General features: G+C 41.3%; 1 protein-coding gene across 1 annotated transcript in view; it reads left to right on the forward strand.

The window, feature by feature from the left end:
- Positions 1-4,822: 4,822 nt before the first annotated feature.
- Positions 4,823-17,826, forward strand: part of olfm1b (olfactomedin 1b) — a 45,358-nt gene continuing 32,354 nt past the window's right edge. The window contains exon 1 of the mRNA XM_088355755.1: positions 4,823-5,373. Coding sequence (XP_088211881.1) covers positions 5,308-5,373 — 66 coding nt within the window. The 5' untranslated portion in view covers positions 4,823-5,307. The remainder of the gene's footprint in view (positions 5,374-17,826) is intronic.

A 17,826-nucleotide genomic window follows, 5' to 3' on the forward strand; every position in this document is an offset into this window, starting at 1 on the left:
CACTCATACCCATAGTCCATAAACACAACTTCTCTCCCTTTTGTTTTAACACACATACAATAGAAGCATTATTTAATTATTTGAAATTTTCTTAAGACATAAGACAAATTCAAATAATATTTCGCAAACAATGGGAAGAATGTGGTCCTTTATTCATAGATAGATAGATAGATAGATAGATAGAGAGACGGATGGACGGACGGCTAGATGGACAGATGGATGGAGATAGATAGATAGATAGATAGATAGATAGATAGATAGATAGATAGATAGATAGATAGATAGATAGATAGATAGATAGACAGATGCACGGATGGACGGACGGCTAGATGGACAGATGGATGGAGATAGATAGATAGATAGATAGATAGATAGATAGATAGATAGATAGATAGATAGATAGATAGATAGATAGATAGATAGATAGATAGATAGATAGATAGATAGATAGATAGAGAGACGGATGCACGGATGGACGGACGGCTAGATGGACAGATGGATGGAGATAGATAGATATATAGACAGATAGATGGATGGATGGATAGATAGATAGATAGATAGATAGATAGATAGATAGATAGATAGATAGATAGATAGATAGATAGATGGATAGACGGATGGACGGACGGCTAGATGGACAGATGGATGGAGATAGATAGATAGATAGATAGATAGATAGATTTCAAGTTACCTCACGTTAAACTACGCCAAACTGGAATTAGGCACTAAAAATGCTGTTTGTAAGTAGTTCGCATGCTGAGTGTGAGCACCCCTGACTTTTGGGAGGACAGGAGCGGACTAATCCGTTTGTATTATATTATTTCATTTAAGTAAGTGTACTTGTAACACAAGCAATTCGAGCTACGAGCATGATCCTGGAACTAAACTTAAAGATCCACTCCAATAGAAGCTGGGTATGGCTGATTCCAGATTCAGAACCTATCGCATTTTACATTGCAGCCACAAAATGCCCGTTGACATTTCAAAAGGTCGTTCAGAGCAAACAAGTCATCATGTTCACGGCAGAGGGACGGATGGACGAGGCAATAATGGCCTCTCCGTGCGCCGGCCCCCACTCCAGCAGCTTTCATATTCCTCATAAATCAATGGATAGTGCAGCGCCTGTTAACACGGAACTAATCAGGGCTCCGGTACGAGGCCACTGCAGTAAGTGGAGTAGAGAGGAGGAGGCCGGCGGCAGCGGCGGCGGCGGAGGGGAAAGTGATGAAAGGGGTTAGTAATGGCTGCACGCCTGAGAACTGAAAAGAAAAATCTGTCTGGGACCTAAATTTAAACCCGCTTCCGCTTTCCTTCCATCTCTGTCCCCTTTTCTTGACTGCGCCATCAAGCAGCCTTTCAGTCCAAATCTGAATGTTCTCTTCCTGCTTCATTCTTGCTGTGGCTCGTGCACACACGGAATGAAAAATGTGGCTCATTTTTAAGTGAAAAAAAGGATATTTTCCTTTGAATATATAAAATACATGTTTTCCTAATAAAAGAAATATTGTGAAAACATTGTTTTTCATAGGAAACAACTTTTAATTTTTGAGTACTTTGTAAAATCTTTATCTTAAATAATTCTTTCAATCCCAACTGTATTATTTCATTCAAACAATATATTACTACAGTCAACCAAAACATCTTCTGACTTATTTAAAGCCAAATATATTTTTGTGTAAAAACACCCCAAAAACAAACATATGGCCACAACATTTATGTGGAATCAATATTTGAAAAAGATAAATACTCATAAAAATGAAATTGTCAGGACCAGAACGGAAACAGGACCCAATTGTGTGACGTTTACAAGTTTTATTGAAAGAAAGAGCCGGTGTTCGCTGGACGACAGAGGCAAGCTTACTTGCTCTCGGATTTGGACTGTGAACACGGGAGTGGATCTTCCGGAACGAGCGATGGCGGTTTCAGGGATAGAAAAACTGGTCGGTAGCCAGGACTGGGACAGCAAAGCGTGGTCGGGGTCGGAAACAAATCGTAAGCCAGAACGGGAGAGTCAAGTCAAGTCAAGTCATGTGTATTTGTATAGTCCTTAATCACAAAGAGTCTCAAAGGGCTTCACAGATCAAAGATTAATGCAAACTATTATTACAGACTATTATGACACCATCCCCTAATATTGTCAACATAAAATATAGGTTTTTCGTGTGCTATAGAATAGAAGTGTGTTTTAAGCTTTAGATTTAAACATTTCCACTGAGGTTGCAGATCGAATCTCAGGGGGAAGAGCATTTTGAGAATTCAGAGTAGACGTAGTCGGGGACAAAAAGAGGTTCTAAGCCGGGACGGGAGAGCAGACGTGGTCAGGATCAAATTTAGGTTGTAGCCGGAGACAGACGGGAGCAAAAACGGGACAGTTGGGAGTCAGGGTCGAAAAAAGGCTTGCCTAGTATACACTGAGGTTCGCAGACGGGCTTCAAATAGTGACAGGGAGCCAATCACAACCCGGGGCAGTTGGCGCCAAATGAGTGGGCACAGGTGAGTCACATCAGTTATCATGACAGAAATGTAATCCTCAAAATGTAATCTTTTACTTAATAAAACATTTTTAGTATATGTTACATATGTGAGACACCAAATGTAACATTTCATTTGTCACATTAATGCAACTTTACAATACTTTACTTTTTATTTACAATTTTACTCTCATTAAATTACCGTAGGGTGATACCCTTTCCTACAAATATGTCCCCCTTTGTAGCTACAGACTGTCAAAATGAAGGAACATTGAAAGACTCAACATTTATCTCCAAGACACCCCTTTTCTCTGATTATTAGACCTAAGCAGCCTGATAAACTCTAAGACCTCTGTCTGCCAACGCTCGTGATGAACTGAATCACACCTACCTATAGATGCCATCCCTACGCCCACTTCCTCACGCCTGTGATGGAGAGCTTCAAAATAATATTGCACACCAGGCATCTCCAAGAGTGAACACGGACAACAATGTTTTCAGGTTCCAGGAGATAACCAGCCTCTACAGATTTATAATAAAGATTCAAATAATCAAAGTGTTAACTTGTCATCAAAATAGGATTGGTTTGCCGTTGTGTGTCATGATTCATGCTTGAGTATTCTATGGCATTTTTGATAAAAATCTACCCCAATTGGCATCTCGAGAAATTTATATAGTTAAAGCTCCAGTCTCTTAGGAGGAACTCACGTAGCAGGTTAAAAGGTGGAGGCAACGTTCGCCTCGCTCTCTTTTCTTGGGCTCAGAAGCATGTTTTCACTATCCAGCAACATCCCCCACTCGCCATTCCTCCTACCTAATGTGTTCCACCCAAAACAGCATTGCTAATAGTAAGATAAAAACAGATGGGTGCAGTGTGAAAAAAACACAAGGTTCTCTGAACTCAAACATTTTTAAAGGAGCTCTACAGGATCAGAAACTTATTCTCTGACACCTTCCCCTGGCTAGAAGTCTTAATTGCAGCCTTAGTCAGCTAGTTCATGATGCGCTTGCAATTATGCTGGTATAAGTTACTCTTTTTTTCACCTTTTGGGGGTTCATGGTGGTGTTTGGACTGTACTGAAAGTAGGCCTTTTCTTACTTTCACCGTTTTAATGCTACAATGACCAAAAACTGCAGAGATGAGCATGACATCACTTTTCAGCACTCCCCCTATTCCACTTTTCCTAAAACTTAATGTGTTACGCACCAAACAGTTCTGATAAAAGTAAGATAAAAGCAGATAGGCACAATGGATAATAAAGCATAATGGCTCTTTGAACTCAATTCGGCATTGTTAACATGTACGTGTCACGGTTGCCATGGCGTCCAATTGGCCCCGCCTGTATGGCACCAGCTGCGGCTCTTTAGCACATGGGCTTTCTGTCTTTTTAAGCTCAGTGCGCTCTCTCTTACTTGGTCAGTCCGTCAACAAACTTCTGCCCCGCAAGACGTGGGTTTCGACTCGGTTGGTATTTCCTGTCCGGTATTGTTCCCGTTTATTTTGTCCCGTTTTAAATCGGTCTTCAGTTTAGTTTCCGTCTATTTTTTTGTCCTGTTTATTATTTTCTCCAGTTTTCATTCCTGTCTAGTTTGTCCTGTTTACTTTTGATATCCTGATTCATTGTCTATCCTGTCTGTCCCGTCCTGTCCGGTATCGACCCCATCTGTCTGATATCTACTCGGGCAATTGGAATTGATCTCATTGGTCTCTGGCTTCCTGTCTTTCCACGCCAGACCGCTGCCTAAAGTGCATGACTCCCCATTTCCCGTCAAATACAAGGCTTGTGTAAGAACGTCACGCATTTGGGTCCTGATCCGGTTCTGGTTCATGACAGTACGTACAAGAGAAAATGTTTTTAAGGACACCGCAAATGGCACACCGTACGTTTACCTGAGAAACTGTTTTACTTTCAATGGAGCACCCAAAAATAAATTGAAACACCTTTGTTTCTGACACACATGTCAAGTCAAGTCAAGTCATTTTTATTTGTATAGCCCTTAATCACAAAGAGTCTCAAAGGGCTTCACAGGTTATTACACAGACAATTTTTTCAGACTATTATTACACCATCCCCTGATCTGGAACCAACAGGAGGGCAAGGAAAACCTCAAGATGAGGAAAATGATTTGTAGCGCCTACTACTGTTCCGGGGGGCTTGAAACACAATGTTGGTATCTTTAGTTGATATTTTCAAACTCAACAACTTCACAAAAGCTACAAACACAAAACAGAAACGGCATGGTGAACAAGGCCACAGTACAAGAAATTACGGCTTCATTCTTGTCTCTTTTTTCTCTCCCTTTCGTAGCCCTCCTTCACAACTCCCCCCTATTGATTTTGGAGTCATTCATCTCCTCCATGCGCGTGCCAGTAGGACCACCCCTTCCCCGCATCCTACCCTCCCTTCCTCGCCTCCCTCCCCTCCATCACTTCCGGCTCTCAGCGCCTCGCACCTAGCCAGTCTCTCTACCGGCATCATCGGAGCTGTGTCAAGGTGGGGGCGATGTCAAAGTGGTAGCACCACCGCCGACCACCCACCAACCCCGATGCTTCTATCCGTCGCCTAAAACCAAAACCGGGAGGAGGAGAGGACGAAGAAGGGGGGAGGAGGAGGCAGGGTGGAGACAAGGCGATGTGTTGGCACACGCACGGTTGCTGAGGAAAAAAAAGGGAGGCTAACTGTAAGCGTAGGTTTGGTCATCCGAGCATCAAAACAACACCTGCGACCCCGGGGAAGAAGGAGGCTCGAGGAAGGCGGTCGGCGGAAGAAAAAAAAAAAGCGAGGTGAGGGGGTGGTGGGGAGACTCCATCCTCACTCTCAGGAAGGCAAGAGAGATGCAGCCCGCCAGCAGGCTCCTCACGCTGGTCCTCTTCATCTTCATGGGCACCGAACTCACACAAGTAAGCTCTTATTTTTTGGTTTTTGTCTTCCCTACCCGCTTTAAAACGCCATTTTGCTACCCAGGCCTTTTAATTGTTTCAGGAAACATAAGCAAAGCCTATTTAACAGGATTACGCATGTAGCCCTTGACAGTGCTACTCATCTACATGCAGGGTTGGGTAGGGTTACTTTAACTGGATTACTTTCAATTACTTTTGGATTACTCCAATACCAAATATGCTAATAAAAGACAAAATAAACTAAATATGAATAAAATGATGACTCACAACACGTGGTAAGCTTTCTCTCCTGGCTTTGATCTCTTTGATTTTCGGCAAAACTAACATCAAATGCGACAGAAACAAAATGAAAATAAATCCAAACAGCTTGCCAACATCATTTTTGCCGTTCCATGTAATCCGTTACTCTCCAAGCCTGCACAAAATTTAGTAATTTTATTCATATTTAGTTTCGTTTGTCTCTTTTTTTTAGCATATTTGGTATTGGAGTAATCCAAAAGTAATTGAAAGTAATCCAGTTAAAGTAACCCTACCCAACCCTGTCTGCATGCCAGAAAAAATCTGTTAATGTTGTGGTTAACAGGAATCAAATGACTGCTCGATAACAAACCGTGTTTCTTCAGGAGGTGTTATGAGCATGCACGAGTCGATTAACGCAGTGGTCGGCAACCACAGGGCCGTGGGTAGTATGGTACCGGGCCCCACAGAAAGTCAAATAAATTCCATTATTTTTACCTATTTTTGTTTTACTGACACTACGTTTCAGACTGAACTTAAACCAGGGCTTTGAGATAGTGTGTATAAATTAAAATAAGTGTGATTTGCACGGGTGGGCGCAGTTGCTATGGAGTAAGATCGCTGTCGAAAAGGGGTAGCCAGAAAAATACACAAAAATAATAGTGCCTTTTTGTGCAAACCATAAGATAGGAGTTGAAAACTAGGAGTACAAAACAAAAAGTCACGGGCAAATTACGATGACTTCACAGACTCTTCAGGGAGACGGCAGGGGAAACTACTTGACCCCCGTTTCCTCTATAAGGCTATGATATTCATATAAGACAAGTTGGATATCATTGTTTTTTTACATTACCTGTTGCAAGGACGAGTGAGTTCCCGCACCTAAACCTGAGGTCCCGCTTCCTTCTGCCATCCATCCATCCATTATTTGTAGCGCTTATCCTCAGTAAGGTCGTGGGGGGCCTGGACCCCATCCCAGCTATCTCCGGGCAGTGGGTAGGGGACACCCTGAACTGGTTGCCAGCCAGTCGTAGGGCACATAGGGACAGACAATTCGCTCGCTCAGTCACACCTAGGGACAATGTGGACCGGCCAATTAACCGGACATACATGTTTTTGGAATGTGGGAGGAAACCGGAGTGCCTGGGGAAAACCCACGCAAGCACGTGGAGCACATGCAAACTCCACACAGGAGGTTTGATCTCACGACCTCAGAACTGTGCTGCACATGCGCTAACCATGTTCTTTAAAAAATGTGCATGTCATTTTCGGGAAACAGAGCTTAACTAGTTTCCCTTGCCATCTCTCTGAAGCACCCGTGATGTCATCAACATTTTCCTACACCACGTAACCTTTTTTTTTTCTTGTACGTTTTTGTTTTTGTACTCGTAGTTTTCAACACATATCTTTTCAATTCAGCAGCGAATTTGAGTCTTTTTCTGAGTATGCCTTTTTGACAGCGATCCTACTCTAAAGTGCAACTTTCACATTCAAAACAAGGATTCCCACCCAACGATGACACAGTGAAACCAAGCTGTTGCTCTTCTATCCAAACAGCCTGGAGAACGATTGACGCTAGAAATGGGAAAATGGTAAATGGTCTACATTTAGCACTTTTCATGTCAATGATGACCTCCCAAAGCGCTTTACAATGTGCTTTACACTTACCCATTCACACACACACTCACACATCAATAGGGGGTCATCCATGCAAGGCGCCTACCTGCTTATTGGGGGCATTAGGGATTCAGTGTCTTGCCCAAGGACACTTCGACATATAACACGGAGGAGCCGGGGATCGAATCTCCGATTTCTTGATCCCAAGACGAACGCTCTACCACCTGAGCTAATGCCGCGATTGTAAATAAACTGGACGCTAATGAAAAACTTTTGGATACATGGATCCCTTAGTCAAGTACACAACAGCAAGATCACAAAACACCAACAAGCTTTTCACGGGTTGGGACATTTGGTGGGTTTGTATTTTTGATTAATTGGCACACGGATGGACATTTCGTGTTAAACGTTACGATAGCGACCAGAGTGTTTTGCTATTAGTCCGTCGGTTCAGAGGTCCTTGTGTTTAATTCCAACTACCGTCCTCCTGGTGTGGAGTTTTCATGTTCTTCCTGGGCCCTTAGGCACTCTGGTTTCCTCCCATATTCCAAAATCACTGGATGGAATGATAAGCGGTTTGGAAAATGAATGAATGTGATTTTGATGTGATGTTACGAGGACATCTAAATGTTCAACATGACTACACAGTACGCTTATTATTATTACTGCTTTTATTGTTATGTTATAATACTTGTTATTATCATCGTGATTATTGTTTTAGAAAAAGTACAAACATGATTAACGCTGCCCTTGGGCAGTGCCCGTGAAAATATCGTCAGAGATTGAACCAGTCTGTGGCTCAAAGAAGGTTGCGGACCACGGCATTAAACAACATTAGTGCAAGTGATTTGGGAAAAAAAAGGAAACCAAAAGAAATGGCTGTCCTTCTGTGTTGTCAAAAAGTGAACATTTCACCGGTTGGTGGCTTAATTTGTGATCACTTTAATTAGCGCTGACTGAAGTTTCCAGAGTGGATGAGTTTTGCATTATTTGGCCAAGAGTGATTTGATACCACAGAACACAAATTAATAAGGTTGCAGTCCAGACTCTCTTGAAGTCATTCAGTGTTTTTATTGTGCCTGGAATTTTGTTGGAATATTGAATTGCTTTTCAATAGTTGATATCTGGATAAGAGTCCAATATAAGTTTGCAGATGCTAGGGACAGCATTTTTTAAAAAATGTATTAAAGTTTTCGCCATGGAAAATCCAAATGGATAATATATGCCATTGTTTACACATATCACACACTTTTAATCTGAAAATCTTTATATCTCAACCTATAAACTTATTAGTCTAGCCAAATATGTCATTACAAATAAAGCAAATGTAGAATTTTAGAGGATTTTAAATGCAGTTTCTTTTAAAGACTAAATTACCTTGAAATGATCTTGTTCTTCTTCTTTTAAATTACAACTAGAAGCATCCTACTCTCCAGTGGTCAACAGTGTAATTGCACAGAAATAAATGAAAGACAGAACCAAATAGTTCAAACTTTTAGAAAAACAAAATTGATATTGTGAGGTACAAATTACATTGAAACATTACATAGCTGTTTTTCTAACGCTACATTTGAATGAGAACGGCCATGTAACGGATTTTGTCATAAAGGTAGCCGTTTATTTGTTCAAAATACTGCAAAACACAAAGCCATTTGTGATATGAGATGCATAAAACAATGAATTAAAACAATGTTTCTTTCAAATATCACAAAACCAAAGCGATGAAACCATTGTGTTAGACATAGAGCATAAACAACAATGCTAACTATGCACTGACACAATAGCAAGGTTGGTTTTCTTTTAATGTGCCTCATAATTATACTACTCCGATACTATTACTAATATTGTGCCACTGACAGTTGTTCAATATGATTGTGGGATGTATTTGAGCATTTTTTTTTGTCCCCCAATATACAGTATCTATTGTCGTAGTACAGTGAGTAAATTAGCAATATATTTGTGGATTAATAGCATCTGAAGAAGGATGGTGGATTCTGATCTTGTCCTTTGCGTGTTTGTGGAATTTTGGGACGGGAGAATGTTGGTAAATTAAGAGGCTGGAGATGAACTGCTTCTCGAGAAGTTTTTATTGGCAGAATATATTCTAAAGACCAGCCGCAATACAAGCCTTCAATCGGACAATCTTAGCAATAGTCTCTCAATGACATTTTGAAGCAAGATTTTTATACCTTGTTTGAGGTGTTGTATAGGTCAACAGGAAACTATAACTTCAGTTTCACACATTTTTGTGCTATCAGCCATTTCTCAAAGTTTCAGTTCCCTGTCACCACCTTGGTCTGGTAATTTATTTTTTCTTGTATTTAAAAAATCTGATATACTTCATGTACAACAGATCTTCTTATCACAAGTCATGTGATGAGAAGATTTGTTGTAATATATAAATATAACAAAATGTCACCATTTAGCTATAATTATGTATTTTAAAATCTGTATGCGTTTGAGAGGATATCAGACAATGATAACCTAACAAGTAAACAGCTAACCAAGAAAAAACAAATAAGACTGTGCCGGAAAAATTAGGCATGCGAGCTACTTACAAAATTACCAAGTCAAAATGATCTACCCACCACAAAAAAAAGGAAATTCAAGAGCAATCTAACCAGCCAAGAAGCGTCCTAATAAGTGGAATATTTCTCAGTGCATGCTTAGATAAATCAAACATATTCAATCAAATAGAAATATCTATTACAATCGTAAATACCAATACCCAATTCAAGTCCATCTTTTTTTAATTTCCAACATTTTTTGTCCAATGATGCTATTGCAAGTTAAAGTATCACTGTTTTGTTGTACTGTACTGTAGTTCAATGAATCGGAAGAAAATAAGAACCCTGTACTCAAACTGAGCAAATCCTAACAATTATGATTATTAATCAAAATTAATCAAAATTCCACACATTCCAGTAGTATAATTAACAGTATTTTTGTATTTATTTATTCTAAGGAATATTGACAAACTCCAACATAATATATTTTAGGATATATAAATATAATTGCAAATATTACTTTTCTGTCACGTCCAGAACAAAGGGTAGCCTCAATCGCGTAACGTTTCTCACAAGTTTATTGAGATAGAGAGAGGAAGGGCAGCGCCGATGATCGCTGGACGCAGGAAGCACGTCGCTCTCGCAATCGGATCGTGATCCGAATACGGAAGTGGAACTTCCGTAGCGTGCGATGGCAGTGTCAGGGACGGAAAAACAGGTCGACAGCCGGGACAGGAGAGCAAAAACGTGATCGGGGTCAGAAACGGGGCGTAAATCAGGACGGGAGAGCAGTCGTGATCAGGATCAAAATGGGTCGTAGCCAGAGACAAACGGGACCAAAAAACGGGACAGGCGTGTGTCAGGCCCGAAAAAGGCTTGCCTTGTATAAACAGTGGTTCGCAGACGGACTGACAACAGGGGGCTGAAAGGACTGGCTTTAAGTCAGGACAGGGGGCCAATCAGAACCCACGGCGGTTGGCGCCAAATGAGCGGGCACAGGTGAATCACTTCAGTAATCATGACATTTTCATTTGGACTCTTATTCATTAAATACTTACATCACAAGCGCAAAAAAATAAATAAATCAAAAACTAATAATTAAAATAAATTACACCTTACATCGACACAAATTGGTGTTCTCCTATGCTACATTGATGTCTATGCTGAAATACTGCGTCCCAACAAATACAATGCACTTAATACTTGCGATCTACCAGTAAAGTACTACCCCAGAGATCCATGGGTAGCTCGTGATCTACATAATGAGCACCCATGCCCTAGTTCGTGCACATCTTTCAATCTGTATCTTTTCTAGCATGCCTGCATATGTGTGTCCTAGTTCCGTGCGTTGTTCGGAGTGGGAGGTGAATTTGCCCTTGAGGGAAATACAATAAGCAACATTTAAAGAAAAAAATGAACAGAACCAATACGCTTACAATTTGTTGCAGAAAGCTAGTTGTTGCTTTATTAGCGCCCAGGGGTATTTCTTTTATGCTTTTTCAATACACAACAGTTATCTCGCAATAGTTACAAGGAAAACAGTCCAGAAGATCGATAACTCAAAACAAGCTCTCACACAAAAGGGCAGATCCTCTCTTACCACGTCAAAGCGCCTTCAAACCTGGCCGCAATAAAAAGCGCGCTAAAAAGTGTGTTTCCGTAGTTATTGCACTGTTAAAAAAGTTGGAGATCTATGAAAGCCTTTGAGTGCTTTTAGATGCTGGAAAAAAAATCCATATGAAATAAGAAATTCATTAGTCAATGTTGTGTAAAAATGGTGATATGTTTATGCTTTCTTCAAAGTTGTTAGAAATAGTTTTCAGAAAACAAAAATATGTTTTTTTTACAATACAGTTCTCACCAGCTTTCTAAATCCGTAGCCTTGGTTTAGTAAGAATCTTGAGCTGGAGGTTCGACTAAATTGCGCGCATCCACACGGTGCTTCTCCATGCAGAGTTTGCATGTTCTCCCTGTGCCTGCTCGGGTTTCCTACAGGCACTCCGGTTTCCTCCCACATTCCGAAAAAATGCATGTCAGATTAATTGGCCTGTCCAAAGTGTTCCTAGGTGTGAATGAGCGAGTGAGTGAGTTGTCTGTCTCTGTGTGCCCAGTGACTGGCTGGCAACCCATTAAGGGTGTCCCCAGCCCACTGCCAAAAGATGCCTGGGATGGGCTTCGTGAGGATAAGCGGTGCAGAAATTGAATTAATCATTTTAAGGGGACAGCGTGTAATATTTGACCAATAGAGGTCACTGTATTGTTCGTATTTGTATTGATATTGTGAAACCAATATTGAGTGCTACAAAGCACGAGAAACAATACTAACTATTGAGATTCGAAGTGACTGAACTATTTTTCATGTACATTTTTCTCCCAACCTCTTGGTCTTCCAGGGCTGTCCTTAGATGGTGGACAAACATGTGTCGAATGAATGAACATAACATTTTAAACACAATATTTTAAGACAAATGCATGTTCATATGATGGTTCATGTATTTCTGATGATACTTCGAATTAAATATGACATTTTTTTTACGGAATGTAAGTTTTTGTTCCCGCTATGTGGCGCTAAATAATCCCTAGTCTAGTTAAGACATTTTTTCCCCCCTCTGATTTTCTAGTAACACAATTCAATGGAATCTTCCTTTGCCAGTTCCTAAACTGAGCACCCAATTATTTTTGGGAAAACAGATATGCCCCAAAAAAGAAAAACATTACGCTCATTAAACTCCAGATTACATTCAATGTTGATGAAAGCAAAGATGATCGAAGAGATATTTGTGTACAGTAACATTATCATTAACCCAAACTTCATCAATTGTCCAATTGTGCAACATGGGCCAGAAACTAGTACGGACCATTGAAAAGCTGTGTACCAGAGCCAACACGAGTAGCCGCCATTGTTCGATAGGGTCAGCATCATTTTAAGAGAGCGTGTTTTCAAACCATAGTTGGTGTGAGAGAAGGGTGCATTCTCTCTCCAATTTTATTTAACATCTTCCTGAAGAGGATCACGGCCTAAGCTCTGGACCCACATGGAGATACAGTCAGCATAGGAGTACACAACGTTACCTACCTCCATTTTGCTGATGATATTGCTGGATTGGCAGGAGAAGAACAGAAACTCAGAGGTCTGGTCAATAGCCTGGCCAAAGCATTAACCCAGTATGAGATGGAAATCACATAAAAATAGAAGTAATGAGCAGCAACCCCCAAAAAGTCACCACAAATGTCATCATCAACCACCACACCCAAAGCTTGAACCTGTCACCAAATTACAATATCTTGGAGCTGTCATATCCGGAGAGGGGTCAAAACTCAGAAATCATGACCAGGATAGCTCAAACCACAGCCACACTTGCCAGCTTTAAACCCATCTGGAGGGACAAGAACATAAAGTTTAAATCAAAGATCAAACTCATGCAAGCCTTGGTTATTTCCATCTTCCTCTACCCTTGACTATCACAGCAAAACTGGAAAAGAAAATGCCTTAGGAAACTTCTAGGCTTCAGCTTCATACCCCTTGTGACAAATAGGGGCACATTGGACACTACGAAAACTGCAGTGGCATGTGCATGTCACAAGATCTTCAGGACTGGCCAAGATCCTTCTCCAGGGAACAGTCCGAAAGAGGCAGGAGGAGAGGAAGACCAAAAGTTGACTGGTCCCAAACAGGCCAGGAACCGTCAACAGTGAAGCAACCCACTTAGAGTTGCGTCTTTATTGGAATCCTGCGGACCTAAGGGAGGTACAACGTAGTGCTCAGAGTTTGGCCCAAGTCATAATAATGGTCCAATGAAAAAATAGTGCATCACCACCAGTGCCTTCTTGGGTCTGAGCATGTAACTTTGAGAGTCTAAGTCACAACATAATTAAAAGGAAGCAGGGTGCTGTTATGAAATAAATATATTAAAATGTATCGTTTACCAAATTGTTCGAATTAGTTATCTGACTCCATTAACCAAACATATCTTTCATTCACCTAACAATGCATGCTCGTTTCTTTTTGTGGAAAAGACGGACAAGAGACCGGCATTTCCACACCGGGGCAGATTTAATTTCTTAAATAATAAACTAAGTGAGCTCCATCGAATTAGCCGAATTAGGGTCGAGGCTCCTCTCTCGTTCTCCCTCGATCTCCTCCGATCTTCTCCAATCTTCCCACGTCTCTTCCCAAGCTGGCGGGCCGGCTCCTCCCATGGGCGTGCTGACTCCTCCCATGGGCGTGCCGACTCCTCCCATGGGCGCGCCAGGTGCCAGCTTCACCACCTCCTCGCCGAAGGGCGTCGCAATGTTTGTCCTTGTGCGTCTGGCCGTCTCCCGTCAGCACTCACAGGAATTCTGTTATCAAAATACATCTGATGCATTCCAGACAGCCTAACCTTCTAATGTACCTTGAAGAAAAACAGTCAGTGAATCTCTCTACTGCATCAAACGGAGTACATGTACTTACTTTGTAGTTAATTTTTTAATATCCTTTATAGTCAAATGTATAAAATCCTTCAGCGCTATCCATAGTAACTCAGTAAATATTGACGTAATACCACGTAAATAAGTGGTATACTGTACATCACCAATGGATTTCTGACAATTTGCATCACCCGCGTACATGAATATGTTTACATTTCAAGTCCTGCTACGTGGTTGCAGAGTGCTTGCAAAAATGGATACCTCCACTGTGAAATGCATCAACAGCCTGCTCTCTTAAAAAGATGCTGACCCCATCGAACAATGGCGGCTATTTGTGGTGAAGGGTGGATGCCATCAGTCAGGGTGGGGGTGGTAGCAGTAGGTGTGTGTACGTATCACTGAATAAACGTCTCACTGATGTTGTTTATTCAGGTCAGGTTTGAATGGACTGTCGGATGCCTGACGGTAAATCAATAGCAGGAAGTTCTATCCAGGGAACACTCTCAATCAAAATTCTGTAAATATTCATGTGAAAAAAATTAAATGTGGGCGTGGATTGTTTTTCATAGACTGATGGCCTGTCAGTCATTATCACTGATGTGTTATGTTTGTATGCAGTTGTATTTAGGTTTAAATCTTCGAACATTAAATGTTTGTTCATTTAAAAATATAAGTGTTCCAAAAAAGCTGCATATTTACATTAATGTATTGAAATTCGTAAAGTTTCAGTTGTTTTAGAGCTAGTAGGTTTGAAAAATTCTGACATAAAAGGTTGGTTTGACTTAGGCCTCCATGATGAATGCAAGATTAAGTGTCCACCGAAAACAACACGTTCGTTTATTTAAAGGAGCTGTACGGAATTTTTAACTTTTTTAATCGTGGTGGCTTGTGTCAAGCTTCTTATGATGCGCACGCAAGTAAGTGAATCTCTTAGACACACGCAAATAAACTCATCATTTTTCATCTTTCCTGGGGTTTGAAATGGCGTTTTAACTTTACTTGAAACAGGCCTTTTTATGCTTTCACCATTTTCATGTCACAATACCAAGTAGAAAAGAATAGAAAACCACAAGGATGAGTCTGAAATCTCCCAGACGTTTCTCCATTCCTCCAACTTAATGTGTTCCATCCCGAACAGCTTTGCCAAAAGATTACATTGGGAAACCTGCAGGCAAACACAGAAGAGGTTGGATTATCAGTGCATTAGACAATTATTAGTTGCAATCTGCATAAATCTGCTCCTTATGGAAGAGCAGCAAAAAGAAAGCCCTTTCTAAAAGAATACCATAAAAAATATACAAGTGGAACAAGATGCTTTGGTCAACGTTTTAGGCTAAATGCAAAAGCGTTACGTTAGGCGTGAGAGTGACACTGCACCTCAACCTAAAAACACCTTCCCCACTGTCAAACATGGTGGTGGCAGCATCATGCTCTCGACTAGTTTTTTCCTCAGCAGGCTCTGAGAAGATACTTATAATTGACAGGAAGATGGATAGAGCCAAATACAGTGCAATTCTGGCAGAAAATCTGTTGAAGTTTGCAAGAGACCTAAGAATGGGGCACAGGTTTACATTCCAACAGGACAACAACCCCAAGCATAAAGCAAAATCTACAGCGGATTTGTTTAAAACTAATAATATAAAGGTGTTATAATGGCGAAACCAAAGTCAGGACCTCAATCCATTAGAGCAGAGGGGTGTCCAAACTTAATAGGAAGCGAACCAGATTTGGTAAACTGAAAATGTGTAAGGGCTGACTATTCTGCCTGGCATTCTCTAAACAATTGTTAATAAATTGACCCTCCGTGAAAGGTTTGCAGTGCTTGACGATCAGCGTTGCAACCTCGTAGCTCGCCTTAGCATCATTTTCATTTCACCCGCAGGGGTCTTGCGAAAAAGCGTGTCTGTGCCGTTAAAACAGCGTCCAGTTGCTAAACCTTTTCACAGCGTTCGTTTCCAGTTAGCTTTTTGTAGTCAGCATGTTTTGTCTGGCAGTGCCTCTTGATTTTATATTCTTTAACAACAACCACAGTCTCTTGGCAAATTAGGAAGACTGTTGTTTCGGACTTCGGTGAAAAAAATCTCCGATACCATTTCCACACAGTCAATTTTCCTTTTTTATTTACATTCGGCTTGTTGGAAATGGGGTGGCCTAAAATTCTCACAGAAAACCCAAGGCTAGGTGGCCAAAGGGCTACTGCCATCATCTGATGAAAGGGGGATTTTTGTTTTATTTGTTTTGTTAAAATATGTTTTACACTGCGATCCACATTAATGGCGGGCCACATATTATTACGTTTATGACAGAGGCTGCGAGCCAGTAAAAATTTGATAGTGGGCCATAACTGGCCCCCTGGCCTGGACCTCGGACATGCCTGCTTTAGAGCATTTGTGGAAAGATCTGAAAAATGCTGTGCACAAACGATCATCATCAAACCTTGAGGAACTTGAAATGTTTTGTAAAAGGAAGAATGGGCAAATATTTCTGTTTTGAGATGTTCAAAACTTATACAGATATACCCCCAAAAATTGTGGCTGTGATCGCAGCAAAAGGTGTCAGGACCAGAACGGAAACAGGACCCAATTGCGTTACGTTTCTCACAAGTTTTATTGAAGGAAAGAGGAAGGGCTGCCCCGACGATCCGGTGTTCACTGGACGCGGGAAGCAAGTCGCTCTCGTACTTGGATTGTGATCCGAACCTAGAAGTGGATCTTCCGTAGCGAGCGATGGTGGTGCCCGGGATGGAAAAACAGGTTGTAGCTGGGACTGGGAGAGCAAGGCGTGGTCGGGGTCGGAAAAGAGTCGTAAGCCAGAACAGGAGAGTAGGCGTAGTCGGGACAAAAAGGATAGTAAGTCGGGACGGGAGAGCAGACGTGGTCAGGAGCAAAACAGGTCGTAGCCGGAGACAGACGGGAGCAAAAACGGGTCAGGGCCTAGTATTCACTGAAGTTCACAGACAGACTGACAAAAGGAAGGTGACAGGAATGGGTTTAAATAGCTGGCGCCATGCGGGCGGGGCTAATTGGGCACCATGGCAACCGTGACAAAAGGAGGTTGTACAACGTATTAATAGAAATATGGGCAATATTTTTGCAATGCCTGCTTTTTCAATGTTTTAATTTGTTAGCACAATATTTACTGTTATCTTTTTGTTCCCCTGATTGTGTCTCACATGTAGTTGATTCTTGGAAAATATTTTGAGTTTTTCAATCTATAAGTTTGAAGCCCCGAACACGGCACTATGTCCAAAAGTCCTTGGGGGGCCAATACTTTTGCAAGGAACTGTATTTTTAAAAAGGCTTTGAATTCAAAGCTCGAGGTGATATTCCGTGAGTGGCAGCTCGAGTGGGAGTTACATGGTAGTGGTTTCACTTGTGGGCCTGAAGCGTGATTGCTGGTGTGCGTGTGTGGTGCGTCGTCATGGCAACTGCTTCTCAGTGAAAAGCACCACGGGCTATGATGTTACATTTAAAAACACGGCTCCTGTCTGAAGAACTTTGAATCCTCATTTGTCAAGCTTGGATCTTGAAAAATGAATTCACTATCCGTGGCTTGTATTTAAGTGCTTGTGTTGACGCCGCTGTAATAAATAATACTCTCGGGTTACTTGTGAAGGTTGACCTCTGTTGATGCACCACAACAAAGCAAGGTGCCTTAATGTGGCCCAAGTAGCTTGGTCTCA

This window comes from Urocampus carinirostris, chromosome 16 (genome assembly GCF_059441175.1).
Source record: "Urocampus carinirostris isolate Australia breed hairy pipefish chromosome 16, RoL_Ucar_1.0, whole genome shotgun sequence".
NCBI lineage: Eukaryota > Metazoa > Chordata > Actinopteri > Syngnathiformes > Syngnathidae > Urocampus > Urocampus carinirostris.